This window comes from Antrostomus carolinensis, unplaced genomic scaffold (assembly GCF_000700745.2).
Source record: "Antrostomus carolinensis isolate BGI_N321 unplaced genomic scaffold, ASM70074v2 scaffold21822, whole genome shotgun sequence".
Lineage (NCBI taxonomy): Eukaryota > Metazoa > Chordata > Aves > Caprimulgiformes > Caprimulgidae > Antrostomus > Antrostomus carolinensis.
Genome location: NW_010301880.1, coordinates 1 through 22,480, shown reverse-complemented (window position 1 = coordinate 22,480; position 22,480 = coordinate 1). Strand labels below are relative to the sequence as shown.

Here is a 22,480-nt window from a genome sequence, read left to right as displayed (position 1 = left end):
AACCTTGCTCAACAAAAAAGCAGTTTTACTGTACTACGCTGATTCGCCTGAAAAGTCTTCGTAAGGGCCAACTCGCAAGAGGCGCCTACAAGCCCTCATCTGGTTGGTGCTCAGCACCTGGCAGGATTTGTCCCTAGATAAAGGTCATTTTTCAAGGGACCTTGTGTCTTACACAAGGAGACAAAAGTAAACATACTTTTGGATTTTGTGTCTGTATGTTTTTGTATGCGCACATGTGTGTGAGTGTGTGTATATATATATATATATACGTATATATATATATTTAGTATATACAAAAGCAAATTCAGTCAAAATATATTTATCTTGCTGGTCAGGCTTGTTACAGCAACCTACAAGAAACATTAGCTTCTCTGATATTTAATTATGCTATTATGTTTGCACATAAGCTTAAAAGTCAATACAAAAAGCAATACTTTTCCAAATATTATCTGCAGGTAAACCGGAAATATTAACTATAGTGATTAGAAGTCTGTTTCCCTATTGACACTACTATAAATCTTGATATAAGAATAATTTTTTCATAAAAGCACATCCAAACATAGTAAGTGATAAAATACCAGATTACTATTTGAAAACCATACAGTGACTCAATATCTGGGTTATCCTTTGCAGCAATTAGGCAATTCATTTGGCATCTGTTTGATTGTATAATTTAATTTCCATATAAACAGCATAGTTTAAAAAAAGACAAAAGCTAGAATGTTTAAAGCTAACAAAAGATACAGTGACATCAGGCTGACATTCAAAAATCTCCTTAGCAAAATGACCAACAAAATTTCGACTTAATACAGTGCATATAAAGTTTTTTAGAACTAAACTTTTTAAATATTATTTGAATTTAGCAAAACATGAGCAAGATTTTAATATCAAAGTGCTAAACAGTACTGCCTTAGAAGTCACTGCAAATAAACTGTAAAATAACTCTGCTTGTGATTTGACAGATATTTTATATACAAATGGTTAATAAAAAGACACGCGCACACACACACGCACACAAATATAGGTATATACATATATATACATACACATTATATATATGTATATAGTTTTCCAACTGGTGTGTCTGAGTCAGTGTGAACACCCCATTTAGTTACCAGGTGTAACAGGGCTCCCATGAGCTGGCAGTTGTTGCAATAAATACAGGCAAAGCCATTACAATATACCATGCATACAAACATTTATACAAATAAAGACACTATGCAACAAATTATTTCATATTAATATGGCATCAACAGTATAAACATACAAAAAGGAGTACGAACACGGAATGTTTAAACGCAGCCCACTATATCCCTTCCTAGCACTTACATTCATACTATTTTACAAGACTCGCTTGTTCTTGAAAACCATCTTCTGTCCGTTTACTAACTAGTCGCTTCTGTTGAAAGTCTAAAACTGAACTATCCCTGATGCTGACCCTGTATGCTCCAATCACTACCTCCTTCCTCAGATTTCCTTAGCTAAGGAACAACTGCGACTGCGCCACAATTGCTCCCGTGTCTTCCACATACATTTGTCAATAAGTCGCGCTACATGGAATCAAGTTTGGAAAACTCTGTCAGGTAAGTTAGTGCATGTAATTTTCTCACTTGATTTCTTCCGTTTGTTTTCATAGTAAAATAAATTAGTTAATAAACGAGACTTAGTAAGACAGCACTTTAAAAAATTGCACTTGAACATGGGAGCTAACAGCCATTGTCATTTTGCTATATTGGATTTGTATGAAATGTTCAATTGAAGGTACTTTGCTAAAAAAGTGAATTTTTGTTTAGATTGTGCTGATGTATGTGCCCTTGATGCAGGAAGTATGCTAAAGGTATCCTCACAAAACACATACTACCCTGGCAAACAACTATTTGCTGTTCTTGTTTCCAAACACAGCTTCTACAATTTTATTCCTCATATACCATGAGGTGTTAAACAACAAATTGAAAACAGTCATGTTAACCTTTTACTGCTGCTGGGATAGCATTGTCCAAAAGTGCCATATTAGCCATTTAAAAAACCCAAATCACACAAAAGAAAACAAAGAACACAACCCCAAAACAGTAAGCCAGTAAGTTTCAGGCCTCAGGTTGTAAGAACAAAGCGTCAGAAAAGACCTCATTTGAGACCTGGAGCTGCTTTTCTGTTAAGTGAGGGCAGAAATGTTAGCTGTAAGTCATGATCCATTTGCCTGCTCTGGTGGGCATTTGCCTTTCAGGAGGGTGGTTTGACTCAGAAGGGTAAGGTGTCCAGAAACAGCCTGTCGATAATGGAAGGGGCTGGCACCAAATCTTCCAGTTTCAGGTAAAAGATGCGCTGTAGTCCCAGTGTGCAGAGAGAACGCAAGTCAGCCAGAACACCCAGTACCTTCGGCTCTGCAGACTCCAGCGGTTGTCCTTTATTTTGGCAACTGAAAGTTAAGTGATCTTTCAAACTGCTTGTGATCTTGTTGCATAGCTCTTCCACTTTCTTTGGTTCTTTTAATCCATGTCGTTCTGCAAAATGAGAGACACAACACATCAGCATCCCTACCACAAATCGAGGAACTCATTTTCTTCAGTGCAACCCAAATCCATACTCTGGTACTCCAAGCAAAAAATGCTTTGAAAGTATCGGATTTCTCAGAACAGTTGCGGTTACACGATGTCAGTCAACCTTTCTGCCACACAAAATAAGAGATGGCAAGTGCCCTTTCCTCTTTAGCTGCTAAAATAGGCGGCGGCAGAGATGCTCAATTACGATTGAAATTCTAGTACAAGGAGTCCAAGCATCCTGGCTACCTCACATAATTTTCATGATATGAGACAGAATTAATTGGGTGATTTTCCAGCAAAACTATCACAGGAGGTGTTTTGGAGATTTCCGTGCTTCCCCACCAGTTGTGAATGCTCAATAACTATGGCAACCATTATTTATTCAGTGAATTCAAGTGGCGATCGATATCCTTAGCCAGCTCCATCAGCGCCAGGACTAGAATTCCACCAGGAATTTGCAGACACTCTTGTAAGAAACTAAAGGCACCTTACCACTCTTTGTTATTTGGATCAGCTGCTGCTTTTTAGTTTATTCATCTTTAAAAGGTCTAAGATAAAAGAAGCCTGGAAGTTAACTATTTTGCTTTGAGTAAGCAATGCCTGAAGTGAGAAGGCAGCTGTGTTATCCATCACCAAAACCTCAGCGTTCCTAAAAGGAAGGGGAGCTGGTGTTTGTTCCCCTTCAAATAGCCTTTTAAAATGCTACAACCGTGTTAAATGCATCCACAGTTCTTTAAGCATGAGCAGAATGAATCAGATTTGTGATTCATTAAAAGCAGGCTCTTTACTGGAACACAGGGAAAGATAATTCTGTGCTGTTTGCTATCAAGATTTAGTGGATAAATTCATACAACATTTCAGCACAAATAATTTTGTGATGTTTTGATTTGCCTTTGACTTTGAAATTCACAAGTAAGAACTTGCTTAATAGCAAAGTCATAACGAAATAGAATAATACTGGATAGGGCAGTCTAAGAAAATGCAGGTTAAACTACTTTTCACCAACTAGAGATATAAAAAAAGTGGCAGCAGCGGATGAGGAGTAACTAATTGTGGCAGTTCTCGTGTTTGATGCACTTGAAGTCATCTGCCTTCCCTGACTCTCACCCCCACCCCTGGCAGCCATGTGCCATGTTGTGCCCATTGCCCCCAAGTCTCATTTCTCTACTCCAGGAGGAGTGGGCAATAGATACTTTCCCTGTCTATCGCCTAATGAACAGTGAAAAGAGCACAGTTTTCTTTACTTCCAGAAGCAGGTGTGATGTCTGCGCAAGGCGCAGTGTGCCTTGCCCAGGCATGTGTGTATAAACTCCTTGCTGCCTCCCCTCACCGTCTGTTTTGGCTGGATGTTCCTGACAAACCAATAAAACAGATGGGATTCAATGAAGGCAGTCAGAAGTGTAAAGGTCTGATTTTCCACTGATATTCACCCATTTTACACTTTCTTCAACTTTATTTACTTAGGCAGAGCTCACTCCTGAAGAACACTAGTTTGGGATCAGAATCAGAGATGTGCAGACATGTACGTCTCTGGCCAGAAGCTACTGTGCTCTACCATTTAAGTACCATCAATCTGCCCTGTTGCTTCAGAGCAACACTCATCCAAGCAGTAACATCTGCTTCAGACATCTTTTTCACCTTGCAGGACTTAAAAACCCTAGGTATTCTAAGTGCCTTGTTTACATTAAAACACGAGGAGGCAATGAATATTTAAAGCCTTTCCAGTAAATGGTGTATAGTATAATTATGTAAGCCTTAACTACACAGGTCACTGAGAGTAAATACTTAGGCAGATTCTGCCATTAAAAATCTTGGTGGATAAATATTTTATACAGATTTGAAAAGCTGTAGGGGGGGGGGTTTACCACTAGCCTACTGAGAGAATCTGCAGGACATTAAATTAATCTTGCAGTCTTTGAAGAGTTTTCATCTTTTAATCTGTTTAGAGATTGTTTCCTGGCTGTGTAAGTGAAGATATCTTTATAGATCCAGGGAGGTGAAATACTAAAATGGATCTAAAACCTGACTTACAAATTAGCAGAGCACATTTTTAAACCAATGCCTCAGCAGTTGTGTACCTTGCTGCAGAGTATTGAAAATTATGTCTGGCTCTGGAGCACACAGCAATGTTGTTAATATTTTCAGCCAGAACTAAACAGTCTTTGTCTCACATGGACAAGTTCAGAAGGTTTCATGAACAAATCATGTCTTTGGTGACTAGCCGTGAAACATATTGAGGCAAAATACAATACATGCAAAGATTATAATATTAGTAGCCTTACTTTAAATAACAAAATGATGGAAATTCAGAATTAAGAGATATTCCATCCTTAAGCTGCTCTCTGGTGCTACAATATTAAAGCAGTCTCTGATAAACCAGGCTGTCCTCTCCTGCATGAATTCCCATGTAATCGCCTCTGCTACTTGCAAATCTCTACAAAGGTAATTCGTCATGACTGGAACTGCCTCACTGGAAGAAGGTGTTTTCAGTCTCCAATCCCTCAGGCATCCCTTCTGGACCCAGAGAAAGACAAAGCCATCTATGGGCAAGCCCTTCTGCTAGTAAAAGGCACTGCCTGCATTCATGCTGCCATTGCAGTCTCTGGTGTTGGTATCCAATTAGTTTCTGGGGAATGTACTAGGGTAAGAAACAGCTCCTCCCTTCAGTAGACTTGAGGAGCCTTTGGTCTAATTTACTCAAAGATTTAAATTTAACAGGGTTCAAAGAGCAGGAAACACTTTTTCTTGCCTTTTCCACACAACCAGTCTCATCTGGGCAAAAGAAGACCCACAGTCTTTCTTACTTAACCTAAAGGGAGCAGCACGAGGCACCTGCGGTAAGTGTGTGCACTGGCACTGAAGCTGATGACCTCTCATCATCTGCTGTGTTCCACAGGATGTACTTATCCACACGGGAATGTTAAGGCCAAGATTTATCCCAAGAAGGATAGGTAGTCAAAACCAATAGATTTTCTCTATCTGTAAATATTATTGTATTCAGACTTTCTTAAAAATGATAACTAAAAAGGCACTAGGTAAAATGAATATAGGATTTCGCAGCTTTATGTTTTAGGATACCATTGATTTTTGCAAGAGAAATGGTGATTTACGGCAAAGATGCTCTCCATAAGCCTGTGAAAATGATTCATCAGTAGTCTTGCCTCTAAAGCTCTGCAAACTTAGCAGCTCATCCTGGCAAACTGAACACAGCAAATATTTTACAGCTTTCTCCCTTTCCCAGGAATCTCAACGCAGTTCCGTGCTATAATTACGCTGATCAGCAACAAGTTGATAGAAAGAAAGTAAAAGAGCAGGAAAACCCGTCACCAGCTGTGCTAGTCCTTTTGTCCCTAATCTCTGACACAGGGTAGATGATGCCACGGCTAGGCAGACCGAGTGCTACTGTTATGAGAAACACCTCTCAAAGAGTGCAAGTATTTCAAAGACCTTGAGTATCTCAAAGACCCTTGGGTTCTGTGCACTGTGTCAGGTTGGGTCAGTTTTAGCCTTAATTCATTCTGAGGTGTCAGACCAATCAGAAATGCAACAGATTCACATTGCAGGCTTAAAATAGGCCTCTTGATTGTCTCAGTTTCAATACAGTTATCTCATTTTCTCTTCCCCCTTCACAATCCTCTTCCCCTTCTATAACTCAAATAAGTGTGAGGCTTGGTTGTCTACAGCTTTCTGCTTGTCTCATGCACGCTCTTACACAGCAAGATTGCAACCTGGCAGATCCAAGAGCCTCCTTTCCTGTTGCAATCTAGCCCATATTCATCCTGCTTAACCTTCAGGCACTTTGCAAGGGTGCCCAAGCTAGGAGCACAGACTTCTTGAGCTGCTTCTAACATCAGTGGAAAGATGGGCATTTTTAGAATGTTATTTAGATTTTAGGGGGATGAATCATCTTCTGGAGGAGCCCTGTGTTTATCCATCAGCTGTGCAAAGTACCTAAAGTCAGATGAGCTGAATGACCACACAGGACATCACAATTTGCTCCTTTAAGAAAACCACAATGTAGCACAGAAGCTGCTGGTTGCTGTAGGAGGAAAGAGTTCTTGCCTCAGCAAAAGGGTGGGAGGGGAGAAAGAGGAGTGAGTACTTCACTTTGATGCTGACAGTACTTCCTTCGGCAAAGAGGCGGAGGGAAGACAGACAATGCAATCTGGAGGGTTTTTTTTTTTTTTTTAACTGGCTCTCCTACACTCCCCCAGTCTGTCACCTGCTCGTATGTAGACCCAGCACACCAAGCACCCACTCCAGAAGATCCTGGCAACAGGACCGAAGGATATCTGCTGCCGAAGAGTCAGTGAGCCTCCTTTCCATAGGGAAGTTGGGCAAAGTCTGTGTTCAGAAGGGAACTGCAGCAGCCAGACCCTTTTTAGCCAGACCAGACTCCTTACTACTTCTTGGTATGACTGATGGTGCTAAAAATTGTGTTTGTAAACTGGAACAGAAAGCCCAACAGCAGGAAAACAAACACAAACTCATACTTAATTGAAACCTCACAATATTCTTCAATGTTCTGGTGCCAGTCTAACAAAGCATTAAGAGTTTCAATAAGCCAAATATATACAGTGGCTCTGGGCTGGTCTGTAACACACTTAAAATAAAACATATGCCAAAAGAGCTTGGCTGAATGAGGGCTAGAATGCTCTGTACTCGGCAGCATCCCACTGAGAGTGTCAAGTGGGCAAAACAATAATATTTTGATGTGGATAGAGAAAGGAAGATGCAGAGAGGAAAAAAGAATCAATGAGAGAGAGAAAAAACACTAACAGCTCTAAAGCAGGCAGAAATTTGAGGCTAAATTAGAGTGTGTCCTTGAGATGATCTGCACTGGAGTCTCAATCTTTATATTTTGACACTGTTAGAGAAACTGTAAAGCAAAGTATTATAAATGGTCATTTGGGAAGTTAAGGAAGCATTTCCAAGAATAGGCTTAGCTAATATCTGCTCTACTCTGCAAAGCTTCTCCATTAGCACTATCCAGTCCAGCATGGTGTGGTTGTGCAGGAACACTTGTGATCCATGCAACACACTAAACTGATAGAAATGGTCCCTGTGGAACTAAGGACAGAACTTGTCCCAAGATGACCAGCATTTTCTTTCCATGTCAGCACTCTTCTTTAGCTCATTAGATCTTACATCCCAACAGAATAAATGATCCAAAAAAAGAACAGGATAGAACTCATTTCTTGCTTTCATGGGGATGTGGGGTGAATGTGGTGTAGTTTCCTAACTACTTTCTGCTGGCTGATGCTTAGAGCACTGCTGATGTGTTCTGGAGGAAGTTGTGTCCAGCCCTTCTTAACCAACTGAAGGAAGTAAAAAAAGAGAAGAGAGACAGAGAGGAAGATCCTAAAGGAGCACCTTGAAGAAAAAAGATGTCTTGGTATTGCAGAGTTTTAAGTTAACTGTTTGCAAGCCAAACACAATAAACTAGATGTCACTTATTTCATTCTGAGTGCTCTTTCAAGCTAATGTTCTATCTGAAAGGACTTGAAAATTCAGCAGCAATACGACATGATGCTTTTCCTTCTAGGCAACATACTGCAAATTCTCAGGAAACATAAAATAAACAGAAAAAGCACAAGTATATGGACTTTCTAATGGATTATACCATGCAAAATATTACAAAATCTTTCCCTGCTTATTTTATGGTGTGCATACCTTTAGTTTCACACAAAGCAAGCAATGAATTAGCAAGTATTGTGATACTCACTAGATCTCCTGTCATTCTCTTCAAAATTACTAAACAGAACAAATGGTCAGGTATGCCCATAACCATGCATCCTACTATCCTATGCTGTGACCTGCAGCTGTGGTTGAGATAGCACATGGAGCTTTGCAACCCAGAACGATCAGCAGGGTTAAAGGGCACTGGAACTAGAGGGGCTGTTACTGGGCAGCTGATTTGACATCCCGAACTTCAGTATCTTGGACCACTGGGAACAGTGGAATGTCTTCTAGTCTCCAACACTAATTTTTACATTTATTCCCTCTTCCTTCACTAGGAAAGAAGTGTTAGTTCTCCCTGTCACTCTTGCAGAACAGAGAGAGAACATGCAAAGGAGAGTAGCGACTTCTCTTACTTTTCTCCTTCAGCAATACTGACAATGCCTAGTACACCAGAGGGTTTGTTTTCTAAGAGCATGTCTTTGTTTGGGCTACAGAGAGCATTCATGAAATCAAGAAGAACAAACAGGCCATTACTCCCAGGAGAGACAATTCTTGAATTTGGTACTACCCAAGATGCTGTACAGTATGACTATTATAGAATATTAGGTTGTTGTCTTTTTCTTTTTTTTTTTTTTTTTTCTGTTGAGCCATCAAGTCATGAAAAGTTGACTAACGAAAAATAAGAAATGGAGCAATTTGTGTATAATTAAGAAAATTTTGCTCAAGCTAGCATTTTGGTTTTGCAGTGTTGCTAATAAAAGCAAACAACTAGATTCACAAAACAGAGCTTTCCTGCTCCTTCCTATCTTGCAGCCCAATGACAGGGATAACCATCTGGGACATGGGAGATTCATGGTCAGATTCCCTTCCTGTTGGAATCAGACCAGAGACTGGGCCTTGGGTGTCCATCTGCACACCAGCTTGTCCCCAAATCATCATACGTAGCAGCCTTTCTGCAGCCTGTGAAATATGTCAAATGGCTTCAACACAAAAGACAGTGATACTCAATAAGTGGATATCCTATGTTTCTGGAAAAGGTCACTCTCTCTTGCTCTACCTCACAAAAAGGGAATGAACCAGGGTTTGCTAACTACCCGTTGCCTCCAACAGTCCATTACAGGAGCATACCTTCTCCAGAGATAAAGAATGGCACCTAAACACCCACCCAAATCTAAGCCAAGCCCCAAAACAATGCTTAAAAATGTTCAACAGATTTCCAAAATTTAGCTTTATTATTTTTCCTCTTTTGGTGGGACTAGCTGAAAACCAGCACGTGGATTGTCAAACTCTAGTGAGAAGACAAGAAGCCATTTCTCATGGGATGCCATACCAGAGGCAAATCTCAAGGCTTTCCTAAATATAAAATTTCAATATACTATCACCAAGAAAGTCTCAAAAGAACCCTGCCCACCAGCATTTTGTGCTGTAGTGCTCTCTTAGCCATAATTATCTGATTTCCTTTTTCAGTTTTTTTTTTCATATCATTCATCATTATACAATACCATCCATTTTCAGGTGACCAAATTTCTGGCTGAGTCCCTAAGTTAGCTAGCTGCCCTTCATGATCTGAAACCTGTGAATATAAATCACTAGACACAGGAGCTTCAATCTAATTTAGATCACATGAAAGTATACTCTGACCTTAAGACCAAATCAGCATAGATATACTGGCCTCATGAAATAAAAGAATAAGCAGAAAACTACATTAATTTTAAGCACCATCTCATACAGGTGAGAAAATCAAGAAAAGCTTGACAAATACAGAAAACCTGAGAGCTTTTGTGGACAGAAATGCTCTCCTTTTAAAGGCAACAGTTACTTCCATTTGTTTAGAAACTTTGGGAAGACCAGCACAATGTAGCCAACTCCTGAAAGGGTCATTATCAAGGAGAGGAAGAAATGTGGGGTGTCATCAACTAAAAGCTATTTCTATTCAATAACTTAGGGTGACCTGAGTCAGCCGCTGGACAGCTTTGACTCTTTATGCAAGGGCAAGAAAACAGTGTCTAACTGAACAAAGAATTATCAAGTTAAACCAGGGCATGGGGTTGTAAGGAGAATAACTTCTTATCCAAAAGCTTTTTGCACATTGACTTAGACAACTTGCTGGGGATCCCAATGATTGACCTGCATCCTCTCAGTCTCCAGGAAGATAATAAAGAACAAGCTATCTGTGTCTATCTAAAAAAGACATATCTAATATATAGTAAATAATCTAAATCAATTATGTGTGTCACATATATGTGAGCATATATGCCTGTATGTAAATATATATGGAGAGAGACAGCACCTGTCCTTGATTTACGGATATCTAAATGCATGCACATATGTATATACTTTATATAGGTTTGTATATACATACACATAGACGTATCTATAATACATATATGTAAGTATGTGTGAGTACAGGTCAGTGGGTGTTTATATATAGCAGTGAAAAAATAAGTTGAGTTCTTTCTCATTTTAACGTATCATTCATTTTGAAATTTTTTCATAAAGAACAAATTAACTCCAATGAGTTATTCTGGACTACAGCATTCTATCAAAGAAATTAGAATCCGGACCTTAAAGTACCCTTTCTAATTGCAGAAGAAATGAAGAGAAATTAATCAAAAACCTGAAAATACTTTTCTTAAGAAACAGAGAGTTATGCATATACACTAACCCTTCACCAAAACACAGGAAGGAAGCATACCATACAAATTCTGAAGCCAAAATCTTGGCCCAACAAACGTCAGAGAGAATTGGCCAATTTTAGGTTTTTTATTTGCCATTGAGTGTTTTATCTCATTTCCCTAGCATCATCTCACCCTAGATAAAATGAAGACTGCAGCTGATACTGTTGAGGGCACTGCCTGCAAACTGGTGGATGCCTGAAATGGAGAAGGAAATCAATATCCATCCCAGTGGAGCTTAGAGCATCCCTGGGAAGATCCAGCTCAAGGCACACCAAAGGCCCGTTTCACACTGACAACACAGTTGCATCTTTATACTACCAGCTTTTTTGAAAAGAGTGTGAGGCTCTGTAGAGATGGCTGCTGCTCTGACTTCTGCTGTAAGGTTGTCAGACACCCTTACTCCCAACCCTTCCTGCTTCCATCAGCCATGCCTCTTCAATTGCAAGAAGCCCAGGGTATGCATGTGTACTTCAAGGGGCTTTGTTGTTTCAGGAATGAGAAAATTATACTTTATAAGGTTATGCTCCCCTGTTTTGTACTTCCTGGCCAGATCTGGCAGATTCTGACACTACTTTCCTGCTGTTTGCCCCAGCAGCCAGAAGGGGTGATACGGTCACATAAACACCCAAAAGCTTTTCTACAACTGCAGATGAAGATTTTTTTTCTTCCTATTCTCCAATTTTCTCTCTCAAAAAAGCAGTACATGGAATATTTACAGTAGCTTGGCTACCAAAAGCAGCCTGCTTCCCCTCATGAAGCACACTTTCTGGTCTAGCTATCTTGCTGAGAGGCTAACAACACTAGCTGAATGGCTTCTAGCTCTCCAGTTACCTTGATACTAGTATTCCTACACAGAAGACTTAGCTCTGGTCATTTTGTTAGGCTTTTCTGGAAATTCAAGAAGTATTTTGAATGTTTTTTTAGGAGCTACACAATTTGCTTGCAAGCAGTTTACTTTTTGGGAGCTATTCCAAGAAAACAATGAAACTATGAAGAAATAGTTAGATTACACTTTAAAAGGGGTATCTGATAGCCTAATGTTAGTCCACAACTTCAGTATGGTCATGCCAGTGCTTAAAAATCATGCTCACTTTACCCTGATGATAGCTAAGTTAACTGAAATTGCTTGAATCTACGTTAAAGCAAAACACTGGAGTCTGAAGCTTTCTATTAACAATGGAGCACTTACCTGTAATCATAGTTAGAGCTGATAAACTTGCTAAGGCTGGGATATCAAGGTTAAGGCTCTTTAAGTTTAAGGAAAAGTCTTTAATAGAGTCGAGCCACTCCCCAAATCCACGAAGGCACTGAAGTCTATGAAGCACAAGTCCATTGCAGAATACAAACTTGTCCTCAGCAGTATCAGACCTCAAATAAAAATAATTGAAAAAAATTATAAATGCATCTTCTACTTTACAGAAAAATGCATAACCAGTATTGAAGTGTCTGTCATTTAAAATCCAAGACATATTATCCTGAGACATATGTGGGCATTCACATTTGACAATATGCTTCTCCCTTGGGGCCAAAGTACAACAAACAAGCTTCTATGATTGCTTACTTGGTAGAGTTATAAGCCTGAGGTTAGCTGTAGCATGTGGTGTAGACTGTCTAATTAGTTAAGATTTTGGTCCTGCCCAAAGGCATAACAGAGAAGACATTTTACATTAAATACTGTATGTTTGAATCAAAGGAATACTAAGTGAGTGCATTTTGAAATACAGAACTAATAAAAACTGGAGAAAGAAGGGATTCTGCAGCTCTTGGCATTTACTTAGTCTCATCTGCATTTTTCAGATTGTAAAAATTGATAAGCAAAAGTCAATGGAAAATACATGCTCTAATGCACCACAATACACCTAACATCATCAACTCTTTTATATGAAAACCTGTGTGTAAGAGAGATACTACAGCCAAGCTCTCCTCTCCTTCCCCTCCCCATTGCCAATATTCCTGTTGAAAAACGCATGCAAAGGTCATTTTCAACCTAAAGAAACAAAGGCATAAATCACCAGTTTGGAAGAATTTCCCCAGTCCCTGAAAGCGTTTTTGGTAAAGTGTCTTAACTAGTGCCAGACTGACAAATAGCATGTCACTCTATTAAATGACTTGGTATTAAGAAGAAAAACAATCTGAAAAATATTTTAAAGCTTCTTCATCCCTTTCAAAAACAGATGACAAAGATATGCATGTGCAAAAGAAGTGGGTAAAGGAAAAAACTTTCATACTGAAGGTACTTTTCTATAGCTTATACTGTTGAGTATGAAGCAAACCGGCTCAGATAGTACCCGAGGATCAATTTTTATTACTACGGAAGAAGCGGATCGGGTATATCCAATAAAAAGAAGCACATTAGCAAGACCTATGCTTTCTTTTTAAATCACTTTCTTGATTTTTCTGCAGTGTAAACCAAATTAAAACACCATATCTTTTGGATGCAGACATTGCTGATGTTTTGGGGTTTTTTGTACAACTGACAATGTTCAAAGATAGCGCCATATTTATTCCTTAAAAATATTTAGATGGACGATTTTTCACATCAGCTTAAGAGGAAATGAAATAAATAGTTACCTGATGGAGAGTCTTAGTACAAACAGCTCCAAAAAAGCTGATTCTATGAGTAATGTCTGATCTTCTTTTGGGAGGTCAGTAAATCCTGGGATTTTTTCTGCCCAGCCTCTAGTTATGTCAATGGAGGCAGTCAGAAGATTATAGAACTGTTGTACATGTTCTGCATCTGTGCCTGCAGCAGCCTGATCAGTGGAACAGTACTAAAATGAAAGCCACAGAAAGCAACGTTATATGCATTTAAGGGCATTCTGTGAAACATATGGCATTACTTGCCCAACAACATTTCCTTCTGTGGCAAAGCTGGTATTATTATCAAAAGCATAATAAGTAGGTCTACATCTATCTACCTATTTGGCTACCTACAGGCCTTTTGCTATTCAGGTATATATTGCAAAAATATTTCCACACACAGATAAATTGTTTAAAATTTATAAATAAAATATAATACTTAAAACATTTTACAAGTACCTATATACTATTAGTAAACAGAAAAAGAAATCTGGTTGGTAGGATAATTTCCATCACACTAGAAGAGGAATACTATTTAACTTATTACAACTAAACACTTTTCCTATTGATGAATTTGTCTCAGTATGTCCAAAATGCAGATTTCTTCCAAAACCTCTCAAACTGCATTTTATCTGACAGTGATAGAGACACATAAGATAAATCATGTTTTATCTGACACATGCAGCATTGCTTCATTTGAATACAGAATTGGTTCAAAGTAAACCAGCTGCCCCATATCACCCCTTATCCTTTAAACAGAAGCATTTAAGGATCAGGAGAACCTATTATCCTGGTTACGTGGCCATAACTCTTCCAGACAACCATTCGACAGGCTCAGCTTGCTCAGCTTCCCTGTGACCCTCCGTCGGCCCCCTCCCCACTATCTCCTACTTCCTCACCAGTGGATCGCTGTCACTCCCGTGACACTGCTTTCTCTCTCTCGTGACAGAAAACACAACAGGAGCTTTTGTGGCTTAGTCCGATTCTGTGCTTGGAAAGTGGGAACTGAATAATTTGGGATTTATTGTAACAACATCCTCACCATCAGACATCTGGTGGGTTATTTCTGGGAGAGACTTCATACCCACTCTCTCCCTGGGACTCGGCCAAGGAAAGGTCGGGGTGGTCTCCGTGCTCCAAGAAGTGTGTGTTTTGGAAACAACTTTCCACGTGCAGTTAGGGTTTGAGTCCATCAGCCTAAAGGTCTCCTTAGCAACTCTCCAAGCCAGAGTGGAAACAGAAAGATACACATCTCTTTCCTGACTGGTAACAGTGGGCTGGCAGCCTGGGAGGACCGTACTATAGGCGTGCCACTTGGGCTTCAGACATCATCCAAATTGCTAACTGCAACCCAAAAGTCACCTCTGTGCAGGCAAAAGAGAGAGGGTCAGCAAGCAGAACTTCTTGGGTAGGTGTCCTGCTCTCTGCCTGTCCTAGCGGGAGCTGGTTGCTGTTGGTAGGTAAGGGATAAAGGACACAGTGTCAGAGTCACTGACTGATTGGAGAACCACAGCAATCCTAGAGACCTCTGGCCGTATCTGACTGAGTCACAAGATCTTTCAGAGTAGCTGGGGCAGAGTTTGTCTCCCTATGAACTTCGTTAGTGGGGAGAAAAAGATCCTGTGCCTTTTCAGAGACCTTGCATGTTCTGGACCCTCTTAAAATGAAGCTGTGGAGCAAGCCAAGATGGTGTGTGTCTTGCCTCTGGGAGATGTGCTTTGCTGTGCAGGGGCTGACCTATGACTCCTTCTTTCTACATGGGGAAACCAAACAAGCTGATGGGAACGCCTGCCTCACCATAGGTACTGTTAAGGCAAGACACGTTCTTGATCCTTTAAGCAGCAAAGAGGAAGGAAAAGAAAAGGAAAAGAAAAAGGATACTACCATGAATTAATTCTAAATATAACTCATCACAAGTCAGCATAATTATGCCAGGTATTAATTTGGTTCAAAATATTTATAAAATATTCCTTTGGCAAAAGTAACACAAAGTTTTAACATTTTCTAATGAAGCTGAATGCTGCATTATGTCACATAATTGTAAATGCTACAGTACAGTATACCCCATGTGGGGCACTTAATTAAATTAAATGCATCTAAAAAATTATAACCTGTATTTGTTGTTATAGCATATCCCATAAGAGCAATTTTAGAAGAAAGGTAAAAAATTATATGGAATTGTATAATTTTTAGCTGCTGCAATCCATCACCACTTGCTACAAAGAGTTAGCACTTACCAAGAATAGCTAAAATAAAATACTATTTACTTATAATAGACTTATGACTATATAAGTAACCATAAACAATATGCATGGTTCTGTTTTACGCACCAAAATCTGTGTTTTTTTCCATGATTATTTCATTGAGAAGAGGTGATATTTGACCTAACTTCTGACCACAACAGCTGGTAAGCCTGGCCTCGGGAGGGACACCATGGTACGGAGGGGCTACGATCTGCATTTCTTAACCTGCCCTGTGCAAACTGGAGGCACGCTGGGAGAAAGCCAGAAGACAAAGCTCTGCCTTACTCCCTGGCTCAGAACTCCTTCGGGAATTAAATGAAACCTGATGGTTACTCAAGGAGGGGCCTGCATGTGTAGCAAGCAACATGAACTTGTATGGTATATCTAAAGAGATTCGAAAAGCCTGATGCTGGGGAGCCTGATAGCACAACCTACCTCTACCCTTTGCCTGCTTTTATCAGACCTTCCTCAACTGCTACAGCTGCAAAAGCCTAACAATAACTTCTGCACAGAGGAGAAGCTATGCTTGTTTTTCCAAAAGCCTCAGTATTTGCTTAATTTTGTGGCTGGGGAAGCCAGGGGTTTAACACCTAAATGCTTCACTCTGCCTCCAAAAAGGCAAGATCTCTATTTAAGTTGGTGGCTATTCTGCGTGAACAAGGACAGCAAGATATAGGGTCTGTTTCTCGTCTCACTTACTTAGAAGTGTAAACTCGTGGAATTGCACCAGTAAAACAGGTGTGAGACTGGACTGCAGCCCTTGGCCTTTAAGGAGTTCATAAACCAAATTCTCTTCCTAGCAATTGCTTTTTGAAACCAAGTACCTAAATATACCATTGCTGTGGACTGGTAAGTTAAAACCAGTGCTGAAATGAAAAGTAGCCATGTTCTGAACAGAGCTGGTTCCAATCTGTTTTGGTTTAAAATTCATAGCTTATGTAATTTATTTTTGGTTTTGTGTTTTGGTTTGGTTTGGGGTTTTTTTGTGTTTGTAGGTTTTTTTGGAGGGAAGGCTTATATGTTTCTCTCTGAAACTCTTATCAGTATTTTTAAGACAGTCAAAACATTACGGCTTGCAAACATGAAGACCATGCTAAACATTAAGGTCGTGTCTGCAGAAGTGTTAGGACTGACTCCAAAGCCAGGTTTCCAGATCTACCCATTTGTGGTGCTCGGCAGGGTCACAGCCTAACCAAACGTGCCATAAATTAGTCTCTACAAGTATAGGATTATTCTTCAAAGGGATTTTTTATCATTGCAGAGTGTTTACAGCATATTTCATTTAGTTAATCTCAGTTTTCACACAGCATTTGTTTCTGATCTCCCTTAACTTTTAAAAATAAGTATGAAGTTTATGAAAAACACAAGGATCTATTAATTTCTTCTAGCATATTTTTGTCTTTTCAGTACTGCTGAGCATAACAATTACACTTTTTATTGTAAAACTTAGATATGAATGTGTCCTAACAGACAATCATACTTAAATCTTTTAGCTACCCAGACTAAATTAATTTACTGTCAATCATGTGCTTCCTGTAATGTCCAACTGAATTGTTCAACAATTAGGTCTATGGGCTGTTTTCATTAAAAGAGAAATAATTACTGCAGGACAGAGAAAAAATCCACATAAAAATACACAGTTTTCATTCAGGTTTTTTGTAAATGCAAAAGAACTTTATATCTATAAACAAATAAATAAGGTTAGATACTGCTTTCATGACCTGAGCTATTTTACACCTGTAATTCTGTGGAATACAGCAGATTTCTGTCAAAGACCACAGCTTGTCACACACCTTGGTATTTGCAGAATGACTCCCTGAGACATTCTGGGTAAGTAAAAATACGTGTAAATATGGCTAATGCATTCTTCCCCGAAAAGGCTGTCAGATACTGAACAGTGAGATTCTTAATAATAATTTGGAAAATTATATGATTATATACTTACAGATTAGCTTGAAGAAAGGATGTTATAACATGCTTAAAATTGCTAAATGATATATATATAAGTATAGTCTAAAATAGAATAATGTAATTTTTATATAATTACAATAAAATATGTTTTAGTATTAAATATTACTTAGCAAAAAGTGATAAAATGGCTGATGCAGATGTTGTCTGAGTACAGTTGTGTTTTTTTTATAGTCTCAGATTTAATCATATCTCATTAAGGGGAAAGAATTTGATCTTGTTTTTCCTTAGCTGTATCTTTTTCTTTTCCTATATAAATCTCTATTTAACAAGCTATTTCAATACTGTATTTTAATAACTATAGAACAGTTTTTTAAGCTTTCAAAATATTCCATGCATTTTTAAATGGTGAATAAGATACATTAAAGAACAAGGTTATAAAAATATATAATCTCTGGCAAAGCTTTGCTGAGATAATTTTTCAGAGTTTTGATTTTAAAAGGTTTGTTTTACAAATGTGAATTTTACTGAAGAAATATTCATACTGGGGTAGACAAAGCCAGACCCTGGTCCCATTTAAATAATGGCAAAATTCCTATTGATTTCAAGAGAAATGGCCCTATCCATCCAGTGTTACTCTGTGCAACCCTTATATCTGAATATTAGGGAAGTGCTATTAGATTTTAGCCTTCAGAACCTTGAAATTAAGATAATGGATATATAAATACTGCTCCTGAGTTTGATAGATTAATCAATCGTACTGTAATTGCTAGTGTTTTGGCACAGCCTTTTGCAAGAAGAATGCTCTGTTTATCCACACATTTTTGCTTTCACTCTCCCACGGAATATACTGCAGGTAACTTTGTGATTGAGATCCTCACAATGAATAGTTACTAACACTAATTGCTATTGCACCTCCTTTCCCCTCAACGTCCACGTACCATGAAAAGACATGGCTGACTGGACAAATTTCTACCATCATCCAAATTTCACGTTTAATTTCATTTTAGCAAACCAGTTGGTAAGTAGAAATGCAGTTCACATTATAACTTCTATGTGAAAAACAAACAGGCAAAGAAAAGTGAGACATACTCTTGAGTAGTCAAGCTCCCTGGGCGTGGAGTCGGTTAAAGCTCGTACGAGGGCGTTCATCATACTGATGGGAGGAGAAGGCGGGGAGGGCTGAGAGGGTTCCTGCTGTAAGGGGCTCTTTGGTTTGGAAGGCAGCCGACCTCTTCTCCCTTTCAGGCTGTCAGTACGGACAACTAGGTAAAAAAGAAAAGGGAATTGGTTGTGAAGATACCAGCAAATGACAGATCAGAATGAACACCTGCTTTTCTTATGGTGCCCAGCCCAGCAAAAATAAGGGCATTCTCCAGTTTCAGCACATGCTCTTGATGCCTTTGACTGTAAAGGAACAGAAATGATACCAAATTTGCATCAGACCTATGATTGTAAGCAGCAATGTAGCTGCCTACTTAAAGCCCAGCTGTGTTCCTAGTGCTCATGCTTTGTTTGCAGCCCATCTATGCACCTGTGTATGTGTGCCCATGCACACGCGCACACAGACACTCTACTGCTGAAAGAAAACTGCATGTGAAACACAAATTCTAATGTTCCTACTACTGGGCACCTTTTAAATGGCAGAGTCAAAGTGATTTTAGCTTTCTGAAACATCTGACAAAATACGGTCATCCTATACAGGTTATATTATCCATGTTAGTATTTGTGATGGGACTGCTCACACAGCATTACTCACATACTTAAATATTTGCAGAACTGGGACTAATGAGTTGATCCTGTTTCCATTTAAATTAATTGCAAATTTACAATCATCTTATGGGAATGAGACAAGATCCTATGTCAAAATGCACACAATCCAGTGCAGCCCCCGGTGAGATAAGAGGGGGAAGCCAACAGCGTTATCGAGTAACGTTCAAAGTTAATAGAGACATTTTGGCCAGTGTCAAATTATCCTCTTGTGACCTTGCTGTTCTTGAACTCTGGGGTCTAAAGTCTACATATGATAATATGAGTCAAAAGAAGAAAATCAATACATTACTACAAAAATGCACATATTTGGGGGTAAGTTATGAATCCCATCACCATAAAATTCATTGTAAAGGCATCCATGTCGTGTGTCCCCCCCCCGATTCGTTAAACGTACTATTTCAGTGTCTGGGATAATAATAGCAATAGTCCTTACCTTCTTTAACCATGCCGACGCTGAGACACTTCTGAAACCGGCAGTATTGGCATCTGTTACGACGTCTCTTGTCCACTGGACAGTTTTTATTTGCCAGACAAACATATTTTGCATTTTTCTGAACTGTTCTCTGCGAAAATGCAACACAAAAATAGTAAACTGATCATTTCTTGAGCAACTTAGAACCTGACAAAATGTGTTTTAATTACAACATGAAAAGCGACAGTGCAATTCATATAATTAGATAAAATTAATTTCCTAACACACTAGCCTGCGGGAAAAACAATTTTATTAGTGTTAGCTGCTGACAATGAAAATCATCTAGGATTGTTCTGAAGCAAGTCTCTGGAGACAGGCAACTTTGAATGATAAAATCATATCTGAAATTACCAGGTCATCGCTTCTACCTTTGGGGATTAGATTATCTCCGCTTTTAATATCCCTTTGGGAACAATTTTCTACTTGGTTCATTCCCTTGATTATTGCTGACCTTATTAAAATAAAATCAAAATGATCCGCGATGTACTTCTCTTGCTATCGCTATTGTTAGTCAAATACCACAATAGCTGGTTTGGTTAGCCATTAAAATCATCAGGGAGAAAAATAAAAATACCAGAAACCCTACAAAATATGTTTAGTTAAATATTCAGGGAAAGCTAACCTGACCTGGGGAAAAAAATAGATAGAATGATACTGTATATACATTTAATTAACTCTAAAATGATCTTCAAACTATACAATAAATTTAAAATTTGTAAAAACCTGATAAGCCTTGGCAGAATGTAACAAATGTTGATGCACAAATGTATTATGTGCTTCCATATTTAAAGATACATCAATAAATAACTTATCAGCAAAAAAAAAAAAAAAAGACATTAATAGGAAAGACATCAGGACAGGAGAAATTTTATCAGCTCAACATTCAATATTAAATCTTTCACTGCAATTAAGTCAATGGAAAAATGTTATTTCATAATTTGTGTTCCTTTTCAAATAACAGCCTCAATGAACTAAATGTAAGAGAGACAGAAAATATTGTTCATTGTGCTTTAGAGCTAAAAACTGTTTAATTTTGCAGAATAACCTCTAGATACTGCTCCCAGTTAAGGATATGCTACCGATTTCCACAGAGGCAGGATCAGGCCCATAGGAACTGCTATTTCCAGGTTATTTTTGTTTCCTTTTCTAATTATATTTAAATAACAAATGAGTTTTACAGGAGATGTGTATTTTACCGTGTTGCCAAAGGATTACTATCAACATTAGCAGCTCTGTGAACAATTAAAAAAAAATGCTGTAAGCCCTCCCCCCCAACTACTTTTGGACTATTTTTGTTCTCATCGTATCTTATACCAGAACAGGGGCATGACTGCTATCTGTGCAGGAAGGAGTATACCAAATCAACCCCAAATGTATCAAATCTTAAACCTGCTGCCCAGAATCATCCCCCTAAAAGCCTGTCCCAAGTTATTCACTTAAACAAGCTTAATTCTGAAAATAAGACTGGAATCTGAATTTAAATCTGTGGAAAGGAAATGATGAAGCGCCCAAATCTAAGAGCAAAAAGTGGGTATTCAAATCTTAAAAATGTAAGCACAACGTTTCCACTGCTCAACTGCCATGTGTAAGTCACTCGTGTTGCTCTCCAGTTGCAAAGCTTTCCCTGTTACAGAGCGGGCAGCGGGACCCTGTGCAGTGCTTAGTCACTGCTCTGCAAGCCGCGTTCCACTGGTGGGGACTCACAGGGCTCCTGAACTGAAGAGTAATCAACGAGGAGGCAGCAACCAAATGAAACTAGAAGTGTTTGGGTTTTCTCATGCACAAAACCAGTTTCCTCCTGGCACCAACACTACGGTCCTCCTCACCACAACCGCCCCAGAACAACAAATGGCACTGCTGGAACCCGCTAAAATCCAAGTGGATGTTACAATTTCTGGATTTCCTTCCTCACTTAAAAAATGAGGCTTACTTGGAATAAGTGACTGAGTAAAACCCAGGTTGGATGTATTCCAGGTGAGTTTCTGTATGGGACAAATGCAGTTTATGGCTCAGAAAGGAGTGACCTGCACTCTGTTGAGGGATGCTGGCAGACCACGAACGTGGTTTGCCCAGCTTACTGCCACGGCCCTTTCTCAGCCGAGACTGGCTGATCCTTTTACCCTGTGAAGGACTTGCTTTGGCCTTCTTCAGAAACTTTGTGTGAGTGTCCATCACGGCTGCTGGGAGGCTCTGAGCTCTAACACAACACCCCCAAGCCCCCAGGTGATAACCAGGAGGGTACTGGGGCAGGTAGGGAAGGAGGGGAGGCTGGGGGGAGTGAGGAGGGGAGCAAACCGCAGAGCTCTCACCTTGAAAAAGCCCTTGCAGCCCTCGCACGTCCGTACCCCGTAGTGCTGGCAGGCGGCATTATCCCCGCAGACAGCGCAGGTGCCTTCCCCTGACGAGGAGCTCCTGCTGGGTGGGGATGGGAGGCCGCTGCTGCTGCCGCCACTGCTCTCACCCATCAGGCTGGAGGTGGCTGCGTTGAGGCCGAGCGGTGGGAAGGCTAAGGTGGCTGGTCTTTTGGCCAGGTGAAGCCCGTAGGAATGGCTCTCCATGGGCGTCTGGCTGGCGGTGGGTCGGTCGGAGCCCAGGGGCAGGCTC

The 22,480-nt window shown here is 39.5% G+C and overlaps 1 protein-coding gene across 1 annotated transcript; it reads right to left on the bottom strand.

Moving 5' to 3' along the window:
• Positions 1-303: 303 nt before the first annotated feature.
• Positions 304-22,473, bottom strand: NR4A3 (nuclear receptor subfamily 4 group A member 3; the record flags this gene model as incomplete). The annotated part of the gene is made up of 6 exons (XM_010163645.1): positions 304-2,501; positions 12,090-12,268; positions 13,472-13,671; positions 18,724-18,896; positions 19,838-19,967; positions 22,186-22,473. Coding segments are annotated over 6 exons (1,233 nt in total), but the record flags the coding sequence as incomplete, so codon positions are not given.
• Between the last annotated feature and the right edge of the window lie 7 nt (positions 22,474-22,480).